The sequence below is a fragment of the Fomitopsis serialis genome, assembly GCF_022376445.1.
Source record: "Fomitopsis serialis strain Sig1Antser10 chromosome Unknown B0H18scaffold_49, whole genome shotgun sequence".
NCBI lineage: Eukaryota > Fungi > Basidiomycota > Agaricomycetes > Polyporales > Fomitopsidaceae > Fomitopsis > Fomitopsis serialis.
In genome coordinates, this window is record NW_025955009.1 from 229,273 (window position 1) to 255,055 (window position 25,783).

At 55.3% G+C, this 25,783-nt stretch overlaps 7 protein-coding genes across 7 annotated transcripts; 5 read left to right on the forward strand and 2 right to left on the reverse strand.

The window, feature by feature from the left end:
• Positions 1–1,907: 1,907 nt before the first annotated feature.
• Positions 1,908–2,641, forward strand: B0H18DRAFT_1120609 (uncharacterized protein; the record flags this gene model as incomplete). The annotated part of the gene is made up of 3 exons (XM_048034169.1): positions 1,908–2,055; positions 2,134–2,237; positions 2,291–2,641. 3 exons carry the CDS (start codon positions 1,908–1,910, stop codon positions 2,639–2,641), a joined length of 603 nt encoding a protein of 200 aa, XP_047891772.1.
• A 6,595-nt stretch (positions 2,642–9,236) lies between these two features.
• Positions 9,237–10,474, forward strand: B0H18DRAFT_878881 (uncharacterized protein; the record flags this gene model as incomplete). The annotated part of the gene is made up of 2 exons (XM_048040661.1): positions 9,237–9,726; positions 9,774–10,474. Coding segments are annotated over 2 exons (1,191 nt in total), but the record flags the coding sequence as incomplete, so codon positions are not given.
• Positions 10,475–10,793: 319 nt separating this feature from the next.
• B0H18DRAFT_878889 (UNC-like C-terminal-domain-containing protein) lies at positions 10,794–11,420 on the reverse strand (the record flags this gene model as incomplete). The annotated part of the gene is made up of 1 exon (XM_048040662.1): positions 10,794–11,420. The coding sequence occupies one exon, from the start codon at positions 11,418–11,420 to the stop codon at positions 10,794–10,796; it is 627 nt and encodes a 208-aa protein (XP_047891774.1).
• Positions 11,421–13,562: 2,142 nt separating this feature from the next.
• B0H18DRAFT_1120612 (uncharacterized protein) lies at positions 13,563–17,794 on the forward strand (the record flags this gene model as incomplete). The annotated part of the gene is made up of 11 exons (XM_048034170.1): positions 13,563–13,624; positions 13,696–14,089; positions 14,148–14,259; positions 14,756–14,955; positions 15,015–15,087; positions 16,432–16,517; positions 16,571–16,652; positions 16,950–17,083; positions 17,134–17,506; positions 17,557–17,627; positions 17,687–17,794. The coding sequence occupies 11 exons, from the start codon at positions 13,563–13,565 to the stop codon at positions 17,792–17,794; spliced, it is 1,695 nt and encodes a 564-aa protein (XP_047891775.1).
• A 1,145-nt stretch (positions 17,795–18,939) lies between these two features.
• On the reverse strand, positions 18,940–19,584 carry B0H18DRAFT_1120613 (uncharacterized protein; the record flags this gene model as incomplete). The annotated part of the gene is made up of 4 exons (XM_048034171.1): positions 18,940–19,046; positions 19,096–19,306; positions 19,356–19,460; positions 19,513–19,584. 4 exons carry the CDS (start codon positions 19,582–19,584, stop codon positions 18,940–18,942), a joined length of 495 nt encoding a protein of 164 aa, XP_047891776.1.
• A 1,259-nt stretch (positions 19,585–20,843) lies between these two features.
• B0H18DRAFT_1120614 (uncharacterized protein) lies at positions 20,844–21,313 on the forward strand (the record flags this gene model as incomplete). The annotated part of the gene is made up of 2 exons (XM_048034172.1): positions 20,844–20,981; positions 21,032–21,313. The coding sequence occupies 2 exons, from the start codon at positions 20,844–20,846 to the stop codon at positions 21,311–21,313; spliced, it is 420 nt and encodes a 139-aa protein (XP_047891777.1).
• A 1,833-nt stretch (positions 21,314–23,146) lies between these two features.
• B0H18DRAFT_956011 (uncharacterized protein) lies at positions 23,147–25,378 on the forward strand (the record flags this gene model as incomplete). Its single annotated transcript, XM_048042423.1, has 10 exons — positions 23,147–23,224; positions 23,273–23,476; positions 23,536–23,654; positions 23,709–23,800; positions 23,860–23,901; positions 24,133–24,769; positions 24,853–24,877; positions 24,975–24,990; positions 25,103–25,144; positions 25,191–25,378. 10 exons carry the CDS (start codon positions 23,147–23,149, stop codon positions 25,376–25,378), a joined length of 1,443 nt encoding a protein of 480 aa, XP_047891778.1.
• Between the last annotated feature and the right edge of the window lie 405 nt (positions 25,379–25,783).

A 25,783-nucleotide genomic window follows, 5' to 3' on the forward strand; every position in this document is an offset into this window, starting at 1 on the left:
CTTCGCAGGATCTCTGCCCATCATGATCCAGGGTCAAATCTATTCGAGACCATAACCACATACCACACAGGGAGAATACGATCGCGACGAGCGCCCAAGAAAGCCTACGTTTATACTTGAACTATGTCGTGACAGAGGAGAAGGCAGAGACGAGAGTAGCGAACCTGATGGAAAGACCGCGTCGGGGGCGTGCCCTCTGGGGAAAGGAGCCAATTTTGCGGGCGAGATTGGCGGCACAGGCAAACATAACAACGCCAGCTTGGCAGGCGCGCTGCAGCGCGTCCAAAGTGTCTGCGGTCAACCAAGTGGTCAATATCGGTCATGCCTAGCGCCGCACTTCTACGGTACCTTTCATCCCAAAGACAAGGCCCATCCTACAAGTATGATTGACAGGAAAAACGAGCGCGATACGATACCCATAACAAAGAATGCGAAACACCCTAGGCAGACATAGTGAAGATCAGTCCACATGGCCAGACAAATGCATTTCCCTGAGACGCACGCTTTCCAATTCCTAGACACGAAGTACCATCCTATTAGCCTAGCAGCGCGCCGCGCGCCGTTGCCACTGATTACCACGCGCTGCACGAGTTGTGAACACATCCATCCGGCGTTGGTGCGTGGCCCATGAACCTCCATAATCGGCAGCGCTGAGCTGGGCTCAGAAGAGCTGCCCACGTAATCTTCAGAATCCTCGACCGTGAGTTGGGTGGCTTCCTTGCACTTCCTGACCAATGGGTCTCCTTCCTTTACCTTTTCTTTGGTGTGGCGAATGGCGGCGCGGACAGACCGTACAAAGGCAGACAGCTGGTAGAGAAGCTGGGGAATATGTGGAGAAAGCCTCCAAGGATGTGGAGGCACATGCGCAGGGCACGACAGGTAAGAGCACCCAGCAAGCACCCCGTCAATCTCCGATATAAGAATAGACAGTTCCGCCTTAACAGCTTGGCGCAGGCGACATCTTTCGTAGTCCTCTGCCGGAGACCTGCGTTAGTCGGCTGTAGGGCTCGCAGAACGTCTCACCTGGTGAATGTGCCTGTGAAGCCTCTGCCGTTGAACTGTCGTGCACCTCATGCCCGCAACGCAAGGGATTATCCACAACCCATATCCTAGGTAAGACGGATCTGTGCGACATGAGGTTGCTAACGACGAGTGAAGGGTGTCAGCTAACCTCCCCACATCTCCAAGCTGGCCGGGTAGACCTGTTTCGCGCAACAGTGCTGGTACACGGTGTTGAAGCTTGGAGCAAGCAGAGACGGACTGGACTTCTTTAGGCGCTTGCGCTTCATTCATGTAGATATCGATGCGGCGAAGCAAGGCCTCGACGTCAGCAAACTGCATATCGTCTGACCCGAGCGTGTCGTCTAGAAGCGTAGGAATTGTTGCTCTCAAGGAGATCTCTAGTTCGTCGCGTAGAAGTGGCCGCAGTTGAGAAGAGCGCAGACATTTGCATGTTACATCATCACAGGCCCGATGGCTAGGTCGGCTAGTGCAAGGGCCTTGTAGCGAAGCAGTAGCAGCTGCGCCAGTCGCTGAACAACTTCAGTACGACAGTCAGCGTGGATCATCGTCGCAGGCACGGTGTTGGACATGATGGCAAGTAGTGAGGCTAAGTAAGGTGACACCATGAGCACAAAGCAGCCTGACGACAGTGACGGCGCCTGCGTAGAGACGTGACGCATGACGCACGTGATGTCCTAGGTTTTGGACTGCGTCGAATACACCTCGTTCCTCGTACCTAATTAGCTGGGGGCATCCGACTTCAAGCTCCCGAGCGAAAAGCTTCAAGCTTCACATGTCACAGTCCAGGACTGGGCATTTTTTATGGCATCTACACGAAGCTATGGCGGAGACTATCGATGCATTTCGTGCGTGGAAACCAAGTTGGGTAAAACATAGCTACCATCATGGTTGACCCGAATATCAGTTTCAGCGTCGAGGTGCACGATGCAAGAAGCACGGACGTGTGCACGAAACGTCCTGCCTGCGTCCTGCGCACTATTGCCGGAAGCAGCACTGCGTACAATATTTCGAATTTCCGCGAGGTGCCTGAAGGTATGAACAACGTTTAGCCCCCAATACACTTTCCTCTCCGAAAACTCATCTGCACCACTCTCGCACATACCGATTCAGTCGTTTCACCCTTCGCCGACATTGATGTCAAGTCGCCCGCCGGCACTATGCAGGGTAACGAGGCCATCTTTCCCCGGAGCACCTTGCTCACTCCGTCGAGCTCGGTCAGCTCACTTGAGGGCATTCCGAGCATGGACGAAATGTCGTAGTCTTCCAGCCGAATGCGGACGAAACAATGCGCCGTAACTGGCGTACGCGTCGTTCCCGGCAGCCGCCTGTCGAGCACCCGTCTGCGCTCACCACTTCGCTCACGCCCTTCAGTAACCCGTCATTTGATGGCGTCGACCGAGAAAACCCCTTCGACTTCGAGATCCGCCCGCCGCCCCTCTCCGTCAGGTGCCGTCTGACGAGCGAGACCATAAGTAGCCCGCGCGCGATGATGCTGACGCTGAGTCGAACGATCTCTGACCCTGAATCCATCCCCGGGATCAAGGCGCATGCGCACGAGGGTGAAGACAGGACGAGCATCGTTCACCGGTGCTGGAATTCTGTGGACCTACAATGCTGAAGTAGATGCATGATGTACTCACCGTCAATGACCTGTCGATCATTATGATGGTCAGACCTCCGACACGGGTCGTTACGCTTGCCTCTCATGGGCAGTGTACCAGCGAGAGCGAGGTCGATGGCGGAACTTGAAGCGGAGGGAGAACCGATGCTGCTGAGGGAGTACCGTGTAGGAGAGTCGCCCGCGCAATCAAAGGAACCGGCTCACTATGTCCACGCCAGGATTCGCTACGCTTGGGCTTACATGGATGAGTGTCGTGACATAGCTACGAGCTCTTTTTGGCCTCGTAGCTACCCTTGGGGGTTGAGTAGAGTAACATCAGTTGTCGCTATAGCAGTTTGTGTCATAGCATATCCAAGGCATTGCTGCCAATGATTGTGCAGGAAGTGCCCGGGTCGTCGACCTTGGCAGATGACGAGGACAAGCTATCCTGAACAATACATGAACGGAGCTCCTTGCGCGTGGCTCGCGAATCACAAAGCTGAACCTGCGAGATGGAAGAATGGCTCACTTCCACGTATCCGTCATCGGGCGGCGGGCGAAGGTAAGTTTATGTCGACGACATACATCTTCTCGCCCGGTATCGTAGCGGCGTACGCCGTCGGGTAGCTCGGCTCCACGATGTCTTCTCGCCCGAGGACTGTCTTGTGGACGTAGGTGGTTGGGTGGGAGTGCCGGTACAGCAACTTAAATAAATAGTAAGGTCAGGGTGTGACGAGTGTTGGGCGTCTCACGCTAGGGCGGAGGATAGCGAGCGTTCCGAGCGCTAGCGCTCAGCACCAGCGCCCGGCGCCCTGCCCTCGACACCTCGTCCAGCATCACGACCGCTCGACCTATTGGCAAGACGCTCGCACTGGCGTACGACGACAATTGCCGCCAGCTCAGCTAGGAGCGCCCGGCAACTCTGCGCGTGGTAAATGACCGCTGCCCCCTTCAAGTTCCTCTCCCGGTGCTCGAACTCCACCCGGGAGTTCTCCACCCTACATCGCACCTCGCACCTCGCCTCTCAAATCTGGCGATACGCAAGACAGCTGCACGGCCCAGGACTCGCACGACGCGCATGCAAGTCCAGCGCCGAGCAGCAACAAGGCCGCACAGAACACAGCAGACACGGGGCGTAGGTAGCAACAGGAGGAGAGGAATAGAGGGAAGGAGTAAGGGCATGGGGTGAGCAGAAAGAACAAGCACATGGGCTTGAACATCGCAGGTACGCCCTCGCTTGGCCGTCCCTGCCTCGCCGTCTTCACTCCCAGCGCCCGCGTCGGCAGACGTATCGACGAACTGGAAGCTCGTCGTGCCCCGCACTTCTACTCTCTGCCGCACAGAAAGTACGTCAAGCATACTGCTTGATGTACACACACACGTACCTCGTGCGGTTGTCGACCCCTCATGCGCACGCGACGGTTTCGTGGTGCACCTTACGACCGTGCACCCGTTATGCCCGTCAGCAGTACCAGCGCTTGCATCGGAGAGGCAACGCAACGAGCAATGGGTTCGTTGTGTCTCTCCGACGTCAAAGACGGGGTGCTGGACCTGTGCAGAAGTACGGCGAGTGTGCCTGCTGCCTATGTTTCGCGAGACGGCGCATTTGGAGAGCCGCCAAGCTCTCTATCAGGCCGCCTCCTCCATCCACTCGTCTATCCTCGCGCGCTGTGGGCACGCCGAGCTTGCCGCTCGTCGTATTCTTCACTACTTCTCCGAACGCATGTTCCGCACGCCCGTCTGTGCCTACCGCTATCCGTCAAATTTTCACCCTGGCGCGTCCGCATCCAATACCCATCCCAGCAGATGGTACAATGAACCATGAGTTCGTTGCGCCTGCTGCTGGCGAATCATCCGGGGTACTGGATCATCGCGACGACGTGGCTAAGGAGCCCAGCGGCATCACGACGCACGACGTGTCCGGTGTGCAAATGAGCACGACCGACGCATCACAGAGATGAAGTGAAACGGTGAGTACAGCTTCTGCGAATGTGCGTATCCCCGCTTGACTGTATTTTCATCCGGCAGGGTAGTGTTGAGATCCACACATGTCAAGGGTCGAGCTGATGCGGCGGTTGTTAGCAGACGTACAACCGCACCCAATGCTAGCTTCCGACCAGCCATCTTCAGCCTGAGTACCAATAGGGTCGCGCGCGCCACCAACATACCGGCCAGTGGTGGCTACGGTTATCCGCCACGAAATTCAGATGCCGGCCCTACTGGCTGCCTTTAGGGTGCAATCACTTTGTGAGGAATCCGGCTCCTCGGTTCGTTGGCGCGGGTGAGCGTCGGAAACACATGGGGAGTTGATGGTCGGACGCGGAGGTGAGCACAAGCGTCCTCGTATCGAAGCTTCCTACAGCCCGGAATATGTACAGTACTTCATCCTACGGTACGCGGTGAGCCACTCCGAGGGTCGTAGGCGAAATGTAAGCGAGATTAGAGCATGAACGATGGGGAATGAGTGGTGGCGGTGGCACAGTAGCCGCTCCGGTACCACTCCGAGTCCGAGTACAACATAGACGGATCATGAATGAGTCTAGAGCGAGCCGAAGGCGAGTCAGAAAAGAGAACAGGAAAGGAAAAGAAAAAGAAAAGAAAATATCTATTCGTCAGGCGCTCGTGCGATGTATCCAGGCGCCTACGCATCCCTTGCACTTTGGGACTCGGACGCACGTACTCCAGCTGAGCCCGAGTACGGTGAGGTGTCAGTGCCCGGTGCCGAAACCGTAACATCCGAAACCGTAACATCACTAAGTTACCAATCGTACGTCGAAAGTATGTATACGGTTTTTGAAGAATTAGAGGATGGAGACGTCGCATTTTGGGCGGCATTGCCTCCTACCATGCCTGCCTAAAATGCACATGCGTGAGTGCTCAATACCCACGCAAACTCTGGCATTACGTGGAAGCCCTAGTACGTTCGCCGCGCAGCCAGACCGTCCCCGTGACTTGCTCGTTTCCCGTAAGTATCGTCCAGTTTGAGAGGATGCTACATATATGATTATTGATCAATCCACTTATTGAGCACTACAGTCTGCGACGGCCGCGACGGGGGTGGCGCGCAACTCTGAGCGACGCGACACCGTGAGGGGCGCTGAGGGACTTAGAGGCCGAACGCGCAGAGCGCGCTGACACGATGAGCCGACGCAATCGACTGTCAGCGACATCCGACGCGATCGCATCCTTATCGGGATGCATCCCGAAAAGGCAAGGAGTGGGCGGGCTTAGCATCCCCGGGCCCATCAACAGCACTGGGAAGTTGGCAACTCCCTTTTTGCTCTACGCGTCCTACACACGTTTGAAAGAACAGTGCTGTGCGGTGAGAGCACCAGTAAATGGAAATACTTCACTGCATCTAATCATGGTTCTTTACTCGCAGACCAGATATTCAGGCCTTGACGGCGGCGCCAATGAGTTGAATACACGACGCTGGCAACGCAGGTACATTCACAATCCGCGTATCTTGAACTTAATGTGTTCATGCTTTGATGGTGTAGACAAATATTCCTCTGCAACTGGCTATGCATCGATCGGCAGCTAGAGAGGCGACATCATCTCGAAGACATCCTAAGCCGGATGACACTATAAGCACACTTCAAGACGACTTGGTTCGGCGAAGAGGCGCGCTACAGGAGCAAGGTCTTTGTCTGGTATTCCAGAGCCCGCCCCATGCATTGTCTCTGCCTGCCGCCGACGTGGCGGAGGTTAAGGGCGAGTCGAGGGAAATCAACGCGGGTGCCTTCGGGCTCGAATACGACAACCCGCACAACGCGCCTCTCCTTCAGTACGAACAATGGCTCCACGAAGGCTATGTTGCACTCGAGACGCCAATGAGGAGCCAAGATATATTGGTCGCTACGCGTGCGGACGTAGTTCGGATGGACTTCTCGACAGCAATCCAGGACGTCGAGGCGTGGAGACGCGCTGAGTGGGAACGACAGCGACTAGCTGCGCGAGAGGATTTGCAGACCCAGAGACATGACCTCCCGGGAGAGAGGACGAACATCAACACAGGTTCGTGCCCAGAAGATCGTGTCCTCCAGCTGAGCTGACGCACACAACATAGATTCATACGTCTTCCCGCGCACTCTATCGTTTCACCCTTTGGTTTTACTCTGTAACCTCATCGTTGCGGTCCTCCATCTGCTCTGCGGTGTATCAATCAAACGCTGCGGGTTTTTTCTGAGTGGCTTGCAGCTACTCCTTTCATTGGCACCCACGTTCACCGATCAGCCAGACGTTGCATCTCGTAGCCCCGAATACCTCCGCATCATCTCCCATATATCACAGGACGTCCGAACGGTCATCAGCGACTTGTCTATATCACCGAGCACCAAATCCTACGTCTGCTGTCCTCAGTGTTTCGCCATCTATGCGCTTGGAGGCGGAGCAGGCTACCCGGATCGCTGCACTAAAGCAACAGTGTCTAGTGGGGATATGTGCGGCGCTGAGCTGCGCAGAACGCGCCTGATCAATGGCCGTTTGCGCTCTTTTCCTGCCCGCCAATACGTCTACCACGACTTCAAGCAGTGGTTGGCGCGCCTTGTATGTCGCCCTGGGATGGAGGAGATCATGGATCGGACACTAGTCGACGCGTTACGACAGAGACCACCAGAAGACTCGACGATTGAAGACTTCTACGACACTCAGACTCTCCGTTCCCTTGTTGATCCCGACGGAGAGAAGTTCATTCGAAGTGATACGACTGAGGGTCGATTCGTCTTCAGCATTTGCATGGACGGTTTCCTACCAAGCGGCAAGGGCAGCAATGCCTCTGTCTCCGTTGGGGCTATCTATCTCGCTTGTCTCAACCTTCCCCTGTCCCTGCGCTACAAAGAAGAGAATCTATACCTATGCGGGATTATCCCGGGTCCAAGCCACCCATCGCAAGAAGCCATTAATCCGATGTTGTCCCCCCTCGTGGATGACTTTCTCGACGCGTGGTTCCAAGGAATCCGTTTCTCCAGCACACCATGTCACATGACAGGGAGGACGGCGCGATGTATGATCTGTCCACTAGTCTCCGACTTGCTCGCAGCGAGACAGATGGCCGGGTTCTCTGGCCACGGGTCCAGCCTTTTCTGTTCGTATTGCTTTCTCAAGCTAGAAGACATCGACAATCTAGACTGGTGGACTTGGACGCTGCGTACAGGTGCCCAGCAGAGGGACGCGGCAGAACGCTGGAAGACTAGTGACGACCCGGACGAACGTGCCCGAATATATCAAGAACACGGCATTCGCTGGTCCGAGCTCATGCGCCTACCATACTGGGACCCTATAAAGTTCACAGCTATTGATCCAATGCACGCTCTTCTGCTCGGGTTGTTACATCGTCATTGCAGTATTGTGTGGGGGATGGATTCTAGGTACAAGGATGGGCTCAGTGGCCGTGCGGGCGACCCCGCAAAGAATGCGCCCACGGACGACCAGATGCGCGAAGCCCATCTCATGGCTCGGACAGGAACTGATCGGGACATTGAACGTCTTCCGAAAGAAGTATCGCGCATCTTGTGCAAGGAGCTGAATCTCCCATTCTCTGGCCGGGTGGGCAAGTTGCATGCGCGCCTCTTTGTACATGTATGTACCGCATTATCACGTCGCGGACCATGCGCTCACGCAAGTCACAGAGGAGAGCAATGGGATGGCCTGTGGATCAAACCAACATTGCTCGACAGAGCGGATTCCAGAACGCACCCACTGCAACGTGGACCGCATTGCAGGACCTCCAATTACAGGAAGTTCTCAATGTTCTGCGCTACAAGAACGCACCTTCCTTGCCCACTCACGGGCTGCCTGTCTTGGTCAAGGCATGTGTCCATACCTTTGGCGGGAAGGACACAGAGTATAGCAAGCTCAAACTCTGTGCTCTCCGCGCAAAACTGGATAGTTATGTGAGTTACCTATTGGATGCATTCTGAGAGGCAGACACTGACCAACAATTCAGAGAGCCGAACATGGTGTTCTGGGCTCCCCGAATGAGCTTTCCGAACTAGCTCGGGGGTCAGGCCCTCCTACGCAGTGGGAAATCGATTATGCAATGGCCGTCCTAGACTACGGTAACAAAAGCGAGTTGCGCAGTTTGCGCATCGCTACGCTTGTCCAAGTATGTACGGTACGACTGGGCGGAAATGCGCTAGAGTTTAGCGCGGCGAAGAAAGAGCAATTGCTGAACAAGCTTCATCATTACGTTCGTTGTTGTTTTCTTGAGCTGAAGACATGCGCTGACGATGCGGAAAGCGCGAGAAGCTCGATGTAGCGAAGCCCCCGAAGCATTCGAGCCTTCCCGCAGGCGCTGTTGATCAGTACGGCATCGCCGTTCGCGAGGCTGACCTGGTGCTTGCCGAAGATACATTTCAGCGAGGGTCGAAGACCAAGTTCAAGGCTTTGCGCGCAGCGCTCCTGGCTGCTCTATGTGTATCTAAGCTGCATCTACCCAGAGCCGAAGCTGGAAGGCTGACAAAGCGCGAAGCGCTCCTGAAACTAGAGGCAGAGGTAAGTAAGACATTCATTTTGGATGTTCATGCCTAGCTGAGCTGCTATCTAGCGTTCAAAGGCTGGAATCACTGATGGCGACGGACGCCTGGTGGCGGGCCGCAATGTGCGCACCCGAGTCCTGGGTCAAGAAACCCTGCGCCTCGTTTGGGCAGAGATGCGAGATATTGTGTTACCGTCTGAAGTCTCGCGCGCACCAGGCAAAGCGGGCGCTCCAGGTCAAGGCTCGCTCTCTGCAGACGAATGGCGAACATTCTGCACCGTCAATCTCGTCATTACTCTGGGTTGGGCCTGGGGGTCCCTCCCGAGTGATCGCAGAGAGAGAAAGCTATTAGATAACTTCATGAATTTGGTAACCGTTGTCAAGCTTGCAACGGCGAGGTCGGTGACGTCACGGAGCTTATGGGAGATCCAGACGAACATGCACCAGTATCTCAAACAGCTGCTGGTGCTTTTCCCCGGGACAAGTGTCAGTCCGTATCAGCATATGTGCCTGGGGCATCTCGCAACCGTGTTCGAGACCTTGGGACCTGCACCCGCCATTTGGTGCTTTGTCTTTGAGCGTGCCAACTTCATTCTGCAAAGGATCAAGACAAATAGCCGCATAGGTATGTACATGTCTGCTTCAAACTTCACATTTTAATTCTCGTCGTAGATGATCTTTCCGCCACTCTGCTGAACCGCTTCTGCACCCGGCAAAACTTACGAGCGCTCTTCTCCCGCTTGGCGCTACCCCAAATGCTTCGAGGCATCATACCCACATTCGTAAAAACATTCGAGTCTGACATCAGAGGAACTCTTAACAGTATTCTCTCCGAGTCCTTGAACCCAGAGGCCAACGAGAACGTCGAGGGAGACGAAGACGATACAAGAAGGGTACATAAGCTGTACACTCTGACACAGGAAGTCTTCGATGCTCTGCGCACGCGCCTAGACCAGCCAAGTCGCCGCGCAATTCCGCTCAAGGTCATGGAGCTACGGGGAGCTCGGTACAAGCCCATGGCGGCAGCTCAGCACGACAGTATCGTTGTTTTCAGAAGGAACGACGACGCAGACTGGCAAGCTGGCTGCATACGTGAACTATTCAAGCAAGAAGGAGCGCTCGCAGGCGACTCTGACCAATGGACGACATGGCTTATCGTCGACGTGTATAAGCCTCTCACCTCACAGCACGAAGAGCGTGATCCGTACAGAAACTTCCCGATCGCTGGTGGCCGGCTGTTCTACTCCGAGTTCCTTCCCAAACCAGTCGCACTGGTGGCCGAAGAGATCATATGTCATGCGGCGCTGATGAGAAGGATTTTGCCAACCACAGACGTTGAATGCGTCCACGTCCTACCGCTAGACAAGGTATGAAAAAGTCTGTTGGCCGCATGATTTTCGGCTGACGACGGACTAACTAGTGAGGCCACGGTCACAGCCCTTTTGGCATAACCTCCGTGCTATTGTTGCACTGGATCATGTCGACCGCCACTGTTTGCAGCGGTAGCACTTCTCCGCTCGGGATGGTGCCGTGGCCGGCGCAATCAATCCGCACAGATGTGGCGTTCGACGTTTCATATCATAATTTCTCGCTCTCGAATTCGCATCAAGGTGAAATGTATATTAGCCAGGATATATACCGTACGCTCGACGGAGTCAACTACGTCATGATCCAATTCTGTCAGCACATACACTACGGAGATTCGCCATGAACTCTCAGTCGATACAAGCAAGTGAAATCGACTGAACCCCAATTCGACAGGACTTGAAACACCACCTGATCAACCTTGACGCCTTGCATGCCGGCGTCAACGGGGAACGTTTGGATATGTTGCGGCTTGAAAACGTCATACTCCAGCTGAGCAATAGCCACGATACGAAAGCCCTCAGGCACCGGAACGTTGATCGATTGAATTTTCGGCGGCTCAGTGGTGACTGCGGAAGACATAGGTATCAAGGCCCAGACGACGATTGACCGTGGTGCCGTGTCGCCTTCGCGCGCAGGCGTGAGCGAGGACGGTGCATGGTCGACAGTAACATTCTTGATCAGGACGGGTTCCGCAAGTTGTATCCCGATAAACCCGGACGAACCAGCCATAGGCCAACAATGTCCGGGCTGAGTGCCGCGCTTTAAGGCGGTGGAGGCAGAGTGCGGGGTCTTTGCAGGGCGGGAAAACAGTCTGACGAACAGCCCTCGTTCGTCTGGCATTTCATACGTTTTAGATGTCATCCCTTCGATGGTCCTCGCACCGGCGGAGTAGCTAGCGTAATCACGGTAACCGAGGTCATCGTGGGCAGAGCGAAGCAGTCGGGCATCCATTTCCATCGCGACGCGCTCAAGGGTGATCGGCTCTGGGCTCTTGGGGTCGAACGCGGGCGCTCTCGTGCAGAGCGTACGAGGCAGGAGTGCACGCGTGCTCTCCGGAAGCTGCGCCCCGCCTCGGCACAGCGCTTGCATAAGGAAAGCACCGAGAATAACGGATGCAGCGTTCATAAAGAGGGTGACGACACATTGCCTGGCGACGGAAGCAGTGAGCCATGCGGCCGCGACTATGAAGTTGACAAGCAGTTGTAGACCGACGATGAAGGGCGCAGTGGAAACCGACGCGGGAACGACTTGTTGCGTAGCGGTGGCACTGCCATCTCCGTGAATGTACGCGACGTCTGCCGCCTCGAGCTCGTTCAGCGCGGGCGGGACCGATCCAGAGGAATCCTGAAGCACAGTGTCCCGGTCGAATGCTTGAGGACAAGGCAGGCAGAGCTCGACCGCTCGCCACTCGAGCCCCGCTGATATCTCCGGACCCTGAGCGATGACTGTCGGGCTGGCGATCCGGTTCGGCAGAATATCCGCCGTACGCCGTGGGGACGTGATCTGCAGCGGGCCTGTGAGTGCTACCGGCGGCTCGTCGTCGCGCACAAGCATGGGATCCTCATCCGTGATGTCTGGCTGCTCAGGATAGGACCCCGCCAGACCTTCACCGCCGCCAAGCGGAACTTGTAGGGCGTACTGAATGAGTGAAAGATAGTCATGCGTAAACGAGAAAACCTCACAGTTATCTGGTAGGGTATGCCGCAACGTCGCTGGATCTTTCCGCAGGACATCGAAGACGCTCTTGCCGCGCGTAGGCGGATTATTCGCTATGTTTGTGGTCTTCTCACGTCTAACAACCTGATGCTCGTCGGCAACCCATCGCATTAGTGCGCCGCTCGTTTACAATGTGAGACACAGTGCACTTACCGACTTCTCACTCTTGCTAGTGCCCAACGAACCAGGCTGCGTCAGATCGCCATAAGAAGGCACGCGCTTGCGGAACCGGTCGCGGTGATTCTGGTTCATGTCCATAGCCCAGCAAGGATGTAGAGTGATTGTCGAACTGCGGAACTGTCGAATCCATCGTGGTTATATATGTCTAGAGCAACAAACGACACAGTCTTCAGCGCGGAACGTCCGCGATATGGATACAATACTTAGCTGCCGCGTGGTCCATCGAACTGGAGCGGTATTGTTCGCCAGATGTATACGGTAGCGATGGAAGCAGCCTGAAACCGGCGCGACCCTTTCAACGTGGATCGCGATGACAACGCTGCTGCGATTCGGTTTCGGTGGCGAATGGAAACAGCATCGCGCCGTCAAGTTCGCGCCCACATTTGGTTGGCCGTTTCACAAAGCGGGAGGGAGATCCAACGGACGACCGGTACCGTCCGAGTCGCCCAGACGGATGTTCATCTGTGCTCACGATGAACGTGCTGTTTGGCGGTGTATAGATGGGCGCTAGCGGACGGAAGGCGACGGTTGGCCGGACCGTTTGTGCGTTCAACGTTCCAACGCTCAACCAGCGACGTTGACTCTGCATCGACCCGTACGCACTCCTTCATTGGCTACGATCCTTGGATTCTGACATGCTATTCAGAAGGGCTCCGCTGCATCCAACAGCCGGAGAATCTCGAAAACGTTGGAGTGCAGGATTTCAGGTGAGTTATACCCACTAGTGAGCGCGTTGCGACGTGTCTGAGCGCGCGTCTGTTCTTCCTCCGTGTACACAGGGGAGCATGTGCGGAGGCAGCTGTCGCTCGTGCATGTGCCGGTGGGCGACGTCGGCAGCCAGCCCCGGATCTATCGGTCGTGGACAAAGCCCCGGATCACCCACGAAGTGTCGGGGGGGGGCGATGTAGATGCTGATACCAACGAGGACAAAGTTGCCTCTGTACGGCCATCCCTGATCAACGACGGAAATGGCCGCATACGTCTCTCGCACTTGCGACTGTAATCCCCGCACCCACTCTCGCACCCGAGCTCCTTACGGATCCGCCGGCGTCAGCAGAGCGCGGCCAGTAGCAGTGATCCTTGTCTAGACTCACGCCCGCGCAGCTACTGAGTCGTCGGATACGCTCCTCGGGTCGCCGATGAACACGCAGAACAGACTCTCGCGCTGCGTGAGCTCGACCCGCAGCGTTTCCGTCCATGACCACCCGGCAAGAAGCTATCGCGATCCTCATCCTCATCGGAAACGCTGCACGTAGGCTGTACGGTTGAGTCTGCGTATCATTCTCGGCGTATGGCAGTCACCTGCAACTTACCCGTCAACTTGCAAGAGCATACCTCAACCTCTATACCTCTACCCCGTTCTCATCACTCTCCCCATCATCTGTTGCGCCGACTCGGGCGCCTTCAACGTGACCCCGCGTCCGTCTAGCGGCTTCGGCAGGCTGTTCAATGCGAAGTGCTTCCCTCCGGCTACCTCACCAGGATTGTCTTCGCTCCCTGCAGTTCCTCCGCGCACCGGTGAAGATGAAGAAACCACAGTGCCGTGTACCCAGGCAAGTCCGGCTCTTATCCCCGCATTGAAAGACGGGGAATCGGCAGAGCCCGGCGGAAGGCACCACGTCTGCCGCCTGCTGTCCTCGCCCTCTACCGGCAGCAGTCATGCGGCTGATCGAGGACAGGGGGCTGACATCGTGGGGCGTACGCAGAACACGGTGAAGTACTCGGTGAATATCCGCCACGAGTGGGAGGAGAACCTCGCCCGGATCCTTTCGCGAGCTGCAGATGGAGGACGCTGCGGAGGAGGACGTGAACGAGGACGGCGCGCAACCCGCGAGGGATAGCGTGTACGAGCAGCAGGGCGGACACGCGCGAACCACATTGGCAATACTTCCGGGTACGCCTTCGGACGGAGCCCACTCGTATCACGCCTATATCGCGGACCCCGTTCGCTGGCGATCATGCGGGTCGAGGTGTCAATCCTACTCAGGCTTCTACTCGTCTCTGCTCTCCTGTCGCGCCTATTCCTGCGTGACCTCCAAGCAATGTGTTGTGCTTGATCTCCTCCAGCATTAGCAACCCGTATAGCGCTATCTGCAACGAAGTGCTGCTCACTAGTTGACGCCGCCCACATGGATCTCAGCGACGTCCATCAAAGCGTGGTTTGGCTACGGTCCTCTCTAGCGATCGTGAGTCCCGCTTGTTCATCACCTCTGGCGGTTGCGGACGCGACGAACGCCGACATTTCAGCTGCAGCGCGACCCAGTCTCACCCCGACAAATTCGGTGTCAGACACCCCGTGATACATGATCGCCCGGCTTTCCTTCCGCCGCGTCATATTCCAGGGTGACGCCCGCGTCAGTCATGGACTTCGAGATCATGAAGCCCATCAGCGAAGGCGCTTTCGACTTTTGTCTTCCTCGTGGCACATAACCCTGCTAGCGGCTACTTCGCGACCAAGACGGACGATTGTGAAGGACCAGGTCGTGAACGTCAAGGCGGGGCGTATGACCTCATGGAGCAGGACCAGTCGTCGTTTGTCGTCAAGCGCTGCTTGGCCTTTCAGGGCAAGGAGAACCTCTGTCTCGTTATGGTGCAGTCAACAGCGGCAACGGCGCCGCGCTACCCGGTCGCTCGGATTTCTACTCAAAGAACGGGCATGCAACTACGTCGCCGAGGCAGTTCTTGACGTGGAACGTTTATACCGGCTTGGTACTGTACATCGGTACGTAGCGTCTGTGTCTGCCATTGTTCAATTGACTAACTCTTCTTGCTGCCACAGTGACGTCAAATCTGTTTATATTGGTCCATCGACGAGTGCGGTCACCTTAAGCTCACTGACCTCGGGGATACTCAGCTTCTCTTCGGGCTGCGCGCGTGGCGAAGACATAACCCTGGAACACGCGCGCCCTCAAACGACTCTGCATGCATCGGGTTCACTGGAGTTTACGCCCGGCCTACGTACTTAAGGTTCGGACGATAATCCTCGGCCAGGACGGTCACCTCAATCGTGGTCTTCGAACGCCGTCAATGTAGTCTAGCGGCTCTGATCACACGGCAGTCAAACGGCGAGCAATAGTCGCACACGGACAGTCCCCCACAGTTCCCCGCGACTGAAATGATCACCGACCTCCGCTTCTCGCAGTATCCCACCTGGAAAGCAGAAGACGGCGGGCACGTCAGGCTCTCTCGCCGTTTGAGATCATAGCATGTGTCGTGGCGGTGGAGTCGCTCTGGTTAGGGTTCGTTTTTTTTCTCCTGTCAGAGTCGTCATAGGACTGATTTTGGGCTCTTGATCCTATTAGCTACGAAGTTCGATACACGGGATCTGTGGACATGCAATGCTTATTGGCCCGGGATCGCTGGTAGAGCAGTGTTGCAATCGTTCACTAAGCCTGAGAGGCCTACGCTCTCGCCTCCGACCGTGCCGTGCCTACTTGTCGACGTGGCCATACATCGCCCTTCAATGACAGCATCGATCCCTTCGACTCAAAGAGCCATCATCACGAAATAAGCAAACGAGTTTATGCGTACGCTGAACATCAACTCCATGGTGTTCTCGCCACGACTGGCGAATCTTCGTAAACGTCGTAACGATGTTACCATTGCGACGGACTGACTCAGCAAGCCTTCGCCTACCAACCTTCGAGGGCGAGCGCAGATATGCGCGTCCAGGTGATCAGTATGCTGACGGTCAAGTTACCCTCAATGACGCTGCACCGTCAATGAGACTGGGCCGTACGAAGGCACGAGGCCTGCCGTGGTATGTCGACTCGGTTCTTAGGCGCTGTTGAAGATGCTCCGTCACAGGTTGTCAGAGCCAACGGCGAGCCGGACGCGAACCACATCCGTCCAGACGGTGGTGATTTGGATACGCGTCAAGTACAACTTCAACACCGCCGTGCTTGTGGACAGACTCGGCGACGGGCTTGCGACGCGGACACGACGTGTCCAACGGTCGACGGATGCAGCAAAGGGCGCGAATCGTTCTCTGGTGAGTGATCGAATCCGCATCTCGGCACGGCGGCGTGCGGCAAGCAACGGGTAGACCGACTCACTGTGTACACAGTCTCGGGCAGTGTCCGAATCGTCGCCGTCCAAGGGCGTGCGAATGACGGCAAGTCCGGTGGCTACCGAAACATTCAGGGCGACGAGGTGAGCATGCATGTGTCGTCTTTACGGATAGCGGCGCTGACAGTCCCTCTAAGGTCCACGACAACTGCGGCGCGTACAGTGAACGAGAGGCGCGGCAAGCGGCAGGGATGGCGAGCGGCGAGAGCAGCCGGGAGGGTAAACGAGCAGGAGGGCTACTGAGCCCACTACCGTGATGTATACTTCAGTAGGATTATAATTGGGGCAAGCTCGAGCAAGTTTCAGCAGATTACAGACGTGCCCCCGGGCCACTGTGCACGTGATCTTTACGAACTGAGGCTCTCCTCCGAGTCCATTATTCCGTGCCTAACGTTCATTGGTCTGTCGTGACAATGCAAGGCCTTGCATATATACCACTCCGTAGCGCATCTTCCGTGCGTTCACTTCCTTTCATCCCCACTTTACTCGCCCACTGAACTAATATGGCTCCGCAAGTCGTCCTTCTTGGTCCTGAAACCACCGGGCACGAGTTCGATTTGAGTTCGGAGAGAGTCGTCCTGCACACTAAGATGGTGGACGCGTCGGATTTATCTGAAGATGGCTGTCATCTCGAGGTCATCGGTTCCATCGTAAGTGGTTCGCGAACTCTGATGCATTGGCAAATCTCACGAGCACACAGCGCCGGACTATGGTGGAGGGCAGCCGAACGTATCTCATCATATGGACCGAAATCACTGAAGGCTTCAAGGCCCTGCCATTCGATGATCCAGGACCGGACGGTGAAGATGAAGACATAGTCCGCCGGGCACGAGAAGATGCCGAAGGGTGCCTTATTCCACTGTCTGAAGTCGTGGCACAACTCTCCGACGATCGAAGTGGCGTGGCCGAGGACAGTGTGGATGGGGACACTGAGAATGCGCGGGGTGATGTCGAGGCTAGCGGTGGCGGAGATGTCATAACCGGCAGCCCTACGATGGCGGCGCATGTTCCCATGGACGAGGAGAAGGACGATGGCGATACGCTCTGGGAGAATGTGAGCGCCAGTGCCATCAGTGAGAGCCACTCCTTTCATCCTTGTCAGCCATGTCTGACGGACGCACAGGCTACTTAGCTGCACACCCTTCTCGATTTGAGGGTGCCAGAGAGGTCCACATTGTGCGACCCGCATACACCGTAAGTACCCTGACCAAACCTGCCTTCTTAGTAGCATCCCTCATTCAATTGCCTCGTAGTTCAGAGGTTTCTGGCCCATTCAACTCTTCGTCCGCAAGGAAGTTGGCAATGTCTTGAAAAGCTTCATCATGAGCCCTCCCCTGGCAATGTTGCCGGCGCGTGCCTGAATAGGTCTGTGGACATCAAATTTCAGTTGCATCGTACACTGACCCTATTCATGCACATTGGCAGCAGAGCACGCTGGCAAGACTGGCTTGCCATTCGTGGAAGTGTGCGACAGCTGTGGCGTTGAGCTCACGGATGGGGCGGCACGACCGCCGTTTCGCTTGTTCTCATACCTGCGACGAGCCGGAATAGGGCGATGCGGACCGACCATAGGGCGCCGCATACAATCGGTCGCCCCTCACTAGCACTTGTCATGTTTCTCTTCGAACTAATTGCTTCTCGTCAATGTCTCTGTGTCGGCTTCTACCTTATGACCCACTCGCTTCTCCAGAACGTCTCTCCTCGCGCCATGTGTACCTATATTAAGCCCCGCCCGTCTCTATCGAACTTCTCCACCGCTCGCTTGCTCACTGTCGTGTTCTACGTCCCTCCCGCCTCTCAACCTACGTAGCATCAAGCTCGCGCCGACTCGGACGGCGTGTCGTCCGCGCGCCCGCGCTTTCAGAGAATTAGGGTCAAACTGCGTCATCGATACTAGCACTGCAAGTCATACCGCAAGCAACCGTCCGTCGGTCTCATTGCGTTAACACAGGGCCCACTCTCAAGCCCTATGTCCCTCGCACGGCTCATCGACTGCCTGTACAATGAGGATTTGTTGGGTTTGTTGTTTGGTACTTGACGCGTGATTGTTGTTCACCTATGAGCCGGAGACGTTCGCGCACCTCATACTTAAGTAAATGGACTCTTCTCGCGCCTCCTCTTCCTCCCCCCAATCAAGCCGCATAATACATCGAGTTGTTAACATACATTGCAAGTTTGTCAGGATAACTACTCTGTTCAGATTCCCGTGTCCGTCGTGACTGTGCTCATCTTCGACTCGTACTGAGTCGCCTAATGGTTATCAGCCGCATCAGCAAGTATACCGTTCAGTGCCGGTTGAGTGTTGTCCATTGGGATGATGTGTTTTGGTCGTTATCATCCACTTCCGGCCCTTGGGATCCAATCATCACCAAGTTCCCGTGATGCCTGGACCCGATACCGCCTGTATTCACGAGAAATGGTAGGATGATCCGCCTAATAGACCCGTCGGCACCAGTCTTGTTAACGAGGAAGCGTAGTTTCCATTCCATCTGTTCTTTCACATGAGCTAGATTGTCAACCGTTTCGTGGAGAGGTCTTCCACCTGTTCATTAACTCGAACAAGTAAAATCTGCTCCGCATCCGCAAAATGTGCCTCCCCTGTTGACAAGCAAGCTACCTTGGCAATCAGTGACAACCTCACGATCTCGTCTGTATGACGCACTCTCGATGCTGCCCTCGATGTATTCCGCACATTCCTTGAAGGACTCCTTGTAGCGAGCCATGTTGCTGATATTAGGACCGGGAGCGTGCTCAAGAAATGGTGGGCGGAGGGAAGTACGCGATGCTGTCTGTCCTGGATAGCCACCATGCTGATACGTGGCAGACTCTGTGGGGCGAGGGTCAATCCCTGCGATTGTCTGCGATGAGCTAGGCTGCCACATCTTGTAAGAAACATCGAAGCAGAGACAGTCTCCGACATACCAGCTCAAGCGCTGGATGTTGATCATCACGGGTATTGGCGGGATCGGAGGCGTCCAGGTAGTCTATAGTCCATTCTAGCTGACCTGTGGGTGTGCGTCTCCCCTCCTGTAGCCATCGGTTCAACATCGATACTTAGTTTGTGGCGATGAATGCTTACCACCGTCGCTACAACTTCGAGATATATACAGTCCTCAGGGGTTTCGCATTGGCGAAGAGGAACCTGTGACATGACTACCGACACATTCGATATATCCATCGTTGCTTGGGTGTGTCTTGTTGTGTGCGTTACCAGGATATCATTGCAGTTCGAGCGCAAGTCGCGCGGCGCCACACACGTGAGTCTGTGCGCGGCGACCTCTTCCTTCTTCCTGGTGCCTGCTGAAAATAGGTCTGGCGACATGCCATCCAGTTTCCGACTATAGGCCGCTCAACGTTCTCAGCATCTCTTCCCGCTCCTCTTGTTCCATTGACACTGCGACGGGCACAAGCTCACATCTAGGTCGGGCAGCAGATAGGACCAGCACTGTAATACCTCATTGACCGACCGTACCGCCCCTTCGAGCCGATCACACCGATAGAGATACAAAGCTGTACGTGACACATTCTGTTATATCTGCGCAGCCCCTCGGATCCTGAAACTTCTGCAGTCTGTGTACTTAACTCCATCCGCCAATTGGGCATGGCCCTGCGCACGTGGCGACATTACCAAACACCACACCGTCACGGTCTTCCATAGGCGGTTCGACCATGATGTACATGGCCATGTCGTTGGCGGCGCCGAAGATAACGCAGTTCACCGTCTAAACGAGGAACGGCGGCTGTCCTCGCTGACATCGACAACGCTAGGTTCTCGTGAGCGTGTTTGCACAGCTCCCATAGTTCAGCTAATTGAAATGGTTCTCAAATAGTTCCATACATATCAAGGCTGCGTTCGTATCTGGTGCAGTTGCAGGGTAATGCACCGATGTGCATGTTCTTTCCTGACTACCTTGAGCACGTCGGTGCATCTCACTGAGGGTGATTACACTAGCTATGACGTCTTCGCTCTCAACGTTAACACTGTTGTGCTGGGTTCCGCTCATGGCGACGGTATGTAAATCATGCAATAGTCCCGTCACGGTGCAAATTCTTCACGTCACTGTCTCGCTTCACAGAACAGGACGTGTCGGTCGCTGGACCCGCCACTCGCCCAGCGCGATGCAGTAGCTCGGCGCGAAGGTCGCCACGCTGATGGGTATCTTAGTCGGTCAGCTGCTCTTCGGATGGCTCGGGGACGTCATGGACCACAAGGGGAATTGTAGGTCCAATTGAAGGCTAGTACCGACGATCAGTGTGGGTTTTATTTTTATTTTTACGAACAGCCGTTTGGAGCTGATGATCATGATCATTGGAACATCCGGTCAAATCATCGCGGCTTGCGTTGTTGATCGTCTGGCGCGCGCCTTCGTGGCGCCTCTCCTGCATCACTCTTCTCCATAATCGTGTCCCATGCCGAGCCATTCCGTCACGAAGATGGGTATAGGAATTGGAGGTGATTGCCCATTGAGCGCGCTCATCTCGTTCGAGTCCTCGCCAACACACATCCGTGGACGTGTTATTACAGTAGTCTTTGCCGACCGGGGCTCGGTACGTATATCACACTTTACTCTACTATCCGATGCTGACGCAAGCCCCAGCTGCAACGGCCGTCCTGTATCGTCGTGCACGCCTACAAACCCAGCCTCGCCTTCAACGGACGCATGCTTCCCGAGGACATCGACCGCATGCGGCGGATCGCCATCAGGCTCGACTGCGTGCCCGCCGCCGTCGCGCTCTACTTCCGGTTCGCCATCCCGGGGACGCAGCGCTTCAGGCTTGACATCCAGCGCAACGTTCAGAAGGCTGCGCGCGACAATGACGAGTTCTCACGCTCCAGGGGGAGTACACAGTCGATCTGGAAGCTGTCTCGAGACGCCTGAACGCGTAGAGGGCGACGAAGGAGGACATCAGGCGGTATTTCGGGGGGTGGAAGAGCTCAAAGGTCTTGATCGGGACGAGTTACTCATGATTCACGCTCGACGTGCGTCTCCGTTTTCGGTGCGGCACCATTGTGACGAAGGTCCTGACGCCTCGTACTAGTTTGCCTTCTACGAACTCGGCCTGAACTCATTCATCGTCATGCAGGTGATCGTGTTCGGTTTAGGAGGTTGACTACTAGGTCGCGCTGTTAGAACGCGTTTTGGTTAGTTCGCAACAAGAACATGCTGTCAACGCCTGCCCAGGCATGTCCGATTTTCACTGCCACTGGCCATTCAGGCTTCTACTGTCAAGACATTCTCGTTTGACAGTACTGATTCGGGCATCACATGTGTGATGATCAAGGATACATACAGGCCACACTACAATACAACAGAGTCAAGGCAAAATACGGGGCAGTTTTCGTGACCGCTTTGCCGTGGTTGGTCCTATCCAGTTCGGAGTTCCGTCGGATGAAAACGTTAATGTATATTCCGTCAAAGTCGGGTGGTGAGGGAGATCAGGGAGCCTGACTCTTTGCCAACCTTGCGAGCCATCCTGGCCGTGATCCCACATCCAGACCTGTACAGCACCGCGCGGCTTGGAGCCGGTATGGTGAACGTACAGTGTCCCAAGCTCCAAGTCGGTGTGCAGCTGAGGAGGCGAAGAGCCTTCAATGACCTCGGCGCCTGAGCTCGCATACCACCGGCAATACTCGTCCGCTTTTCTAATCTTGCGCTTTTGCGGGATAGCGGGCTGTTGTAATACAACCCAACGATGGTCAGGTGGGACAAACCGTGTGCCATGAACACGTACAGGTGCATCACGGTCATAATCAGCTTCGGCGGGAAGTCCGACATGCCTCAGTGCGTGCTTTCGACCTCCTTCGGAACTCTTGGAAGTGGCGTCTGGTGCTTCTCGACCAATGGGCTTAGCCTTGCCATGAGGAACAGAAGGGAGGGAATCAATTGGCGATTCGCGGTCGAATGCTCGTAGGGGAATACGTGTCTTGTCACCGTCGCGTATCGCGTCGTCCTGGACATCCGGCCGCAACGGCAACTGAGGGGCTCCTTCTTGCTCACAGCGTGATGAAACACTTGGGCCCCGTTGTGCAACGTCAAGTCTCTGTCTCAATGCATAAGCAAAGAAGATCCGGACAGATTTGAAACACCTCTTACTTGTTCAAGCTCGTCCAGCCCTGGGCCCGGTGAAGCGCTCTTAGGCACTGATTGGTCGCGTCTTCCTATAGCTAGTGAATGCTGTTTCGACGTCCCTGTGCCATGCCCTCCGGCTGTCTCGGCCGTTAAGGGGACGTAATCCAAGGTTGCCGAAGAGGAAGGCTTTGTCTAAAACGTATTCACTCTGAGCAACGGCTGGTATCACTGCTGAGGTGAGTGATGGGACTTACATGTGTCGAGGCTCGAAAACGGCGACGCAGTGTTATGATGGAGCTCTGGTTCTTTGATGCCACTCCGAACACAGGTAATACGCAGTGGCTCAGGCGGCCGCTTGACACCGGGAAGGTAACCGTCCACCTAGTTGAGGCAGGAGGGTCGTCTTCGTGCTCGGAAGCCATCCGCACCGATATAACGTCTGCTCCTGGCAATAGAGCGGCGCCGTGGGTGAGAAGTAGATAACCCTACCACTGAGTACTGAAGGCACTGACTGTTGGTTAAATCAGAACGCTAACACGTGCACACTGCCAAAGGCGGAGTACTGTTACATTATGCGTCCAAGCCCTCATGGCACGCGTATATGCCTCGCCACTGCCAGTTCAAGTCCTCTCTCGTGCAGTCATGACCATGCAAACCTCTTGCCAGATCGCTATCGCCGAACGCCTTCTTGTTCTGCTCCTTTCGAACGCGGTCGCTCATGTTCGTTCGGCTAGTATCAATCCTGTTTGCGAAACACACCATCCTCAGGATTGGGATCTCAAGCACAACCTTGCCGACATGATTTCGACGATGCTCAACGACATGATTGAGTCGACATTGGATGAGGTCTTTTGCGCCGACACATCTACGGGGTGTGTACGTGCAGAGATATTTACGTATATCGACGAACGCATCGAGACAGCGTTACCAGGCCATTCTGGCGAAGACAAAGGCTCTCATGACGTAGCGCCGGTATGTTCCCTTGACACAGCATTGTTACCACTACAGACTGACGCTCCCATCAACCTCAGAACGATCACCTCGTACATAGCGAAAAGACAGGCGACGAAGTGTCCTTGGCAAGTACCGATATAGCGGAGGGCGTCAAGTCCATTGTGGGCGGCACTAGTTTGCGCGTGGAAGGGGCTAGGTAGGTGGAAGTATCAATTGAATAGCACAAACGTCACGAGCAGGATGTTACTAGGTTCCAAACCATCAGGGTTAGCCTCGCAGATCAGTTCTTGCAGTGCCACGAAGTGTCACATAAAGGCATTTCTTGTCCCTCACAAAACAACAGTGAGTGCCTTAATTAACTGCATCTCCTGATGGGCCTGGCTCACTACGATACTTATCAGAACATGGGACGCGCCTTCGCGACCAAGTATGCACCGATGTGTGTGCGTTGATATCTGACTTGGACGCACTCCTGGCGGACGTGTCGCTATGGCTCTGCCCGCTACATGAATCTCACCTTCCTTGGAAGGAGCCCAAAAAGCTTCTGCAGTTGCAAAATAGCTTTTGGGCCACAACCAGGTCCATCCGCGACGTCCGTGACTGGGTCAGTGCGCGGCAGAGCCATCGGGCTGGAGCGATCTCTACCCTCTCTGAGTCTTGCGAATCACGTGCAGCGGGTCGCATCGAGTTGAGCAGCGACAACGACTGCGAACAATCGCTTGCGGTTACAACGGGTGACATCGAATTAAGCAACGACACCGACGTCGAACAATCGCTTGCAGCTGGCGATGCTCATGCCGGAGCTATGATATTTTTAGCACGTGCATCGTATGCATTTGTTCAACAAGGATCTCTGGTCGTCTCCACCGCGTCTACCACCGTCTTTGGCTATCTCCGCAATCTCATAGGAGACGCAATGCCAGACGGACACATTCACCCCAACAAGCTCGGCGCCGCGTTCGCCACCGTCTTTTGCTATCTCCGCAATCTCATAGGAGACGCAATGCCAGACGGACACATTCACCCCAACAAGCTCGGCGCCGCGTTCGCCACCGTCTTTTGCTATCTCCGCAATCTCATAGGAGACGCAATGCCAGACGGACACATTCACCCCAACAAGCTCGGCGCCCTGTCCGCCACCGTCTTTGGCTATCTCCGCAATTTTGCAGAAGCAATGTCAAATGGACACAATCATCTCCACAAGCTCGGTGCTGCGTCCGCCACTGTCTTTGACTATCTCTGCGATACTGTAGGGGATGCATTGATGCCAGATGGACACAATCATCCCATCAAGCTTGACGCTGCGTTTCAGTGAGTACACTAGTCAGAGCTCGTTCTGCAACTCACACCCAGCAGTCTACCGCCAACGCCAGTGACTGTGATGGTCTTCATAGTCGTCGCCACTACCGCCATAGTATGGTGCGGTCCGAGGCTTCTGCTGTCTGCTAGGCCGTTCGAAGTTGAAGGTTTCATGGAAGGTTTTGTGGATAATGACGATGTCGATTTCGAATTGTAGCCACCATTGTGGAAGGGTAAATCTGTCGCACGTCAGACTCGGCGCCTCTTATCATCGTTGCCATTACATACCGTTTTCTTTTCTTTTCTCGCTCGTTTCTCTGTCTCGCTGAATGCACTTCTTTTCAGACTCTTACAATACGACTCCCTACGGTACTCTCGACTCTGCCAGTGCGTTCGCGACGAACCGGAGGGCGGGGACGCAGACTCATCGTAGGACGAGACGAGCTGGGGGCCCAGGTCGTGATCGCAAACAGCACCGTTGGCGAGCTGCCGCCTCGCGCGGAGACTATGGTCCACCGTTCGGAGCCAGAAGGGGATTCAAGGGACGTCTGTCTCCCAGAAGGTTGTCCATTTGTAGCTGTACGAAATTTTCCTTATGCTTACGGTATCATGACTTCCTGATCTATCACTCGCTCTCTCGTCTTTCACGCGTCACGTTTCTTTCAAACCATCTCAAACTCGCCGATGTCTCCCTTGCTCGGCTTCTACTATTTTTTGTTTCATTCTCTCGCTCTGCTGTGCTTCTAAATCTCGCGTGTGTATTTGTACTGCGCCGCTTCGCCCGTTCTCCTATCGAATCTCTCCAGTTCTCTCATCTCGCGATCCCGACCCGGCACATTTGCGCGATGAGACGGTTCGCGCGTGCAAGATAAATCGAGTAGTAACACGAGTAGAGACGCGTTTCGAGCACGGTACGTATAACATTAGTTTCCAACGGCCTAGCTACTGTTCATAGACCACCACTATCGCCGTCCTCACCGAGCCCTATGTCCATCCCGACTACTCGACCTCCCTGCATCAAGGACG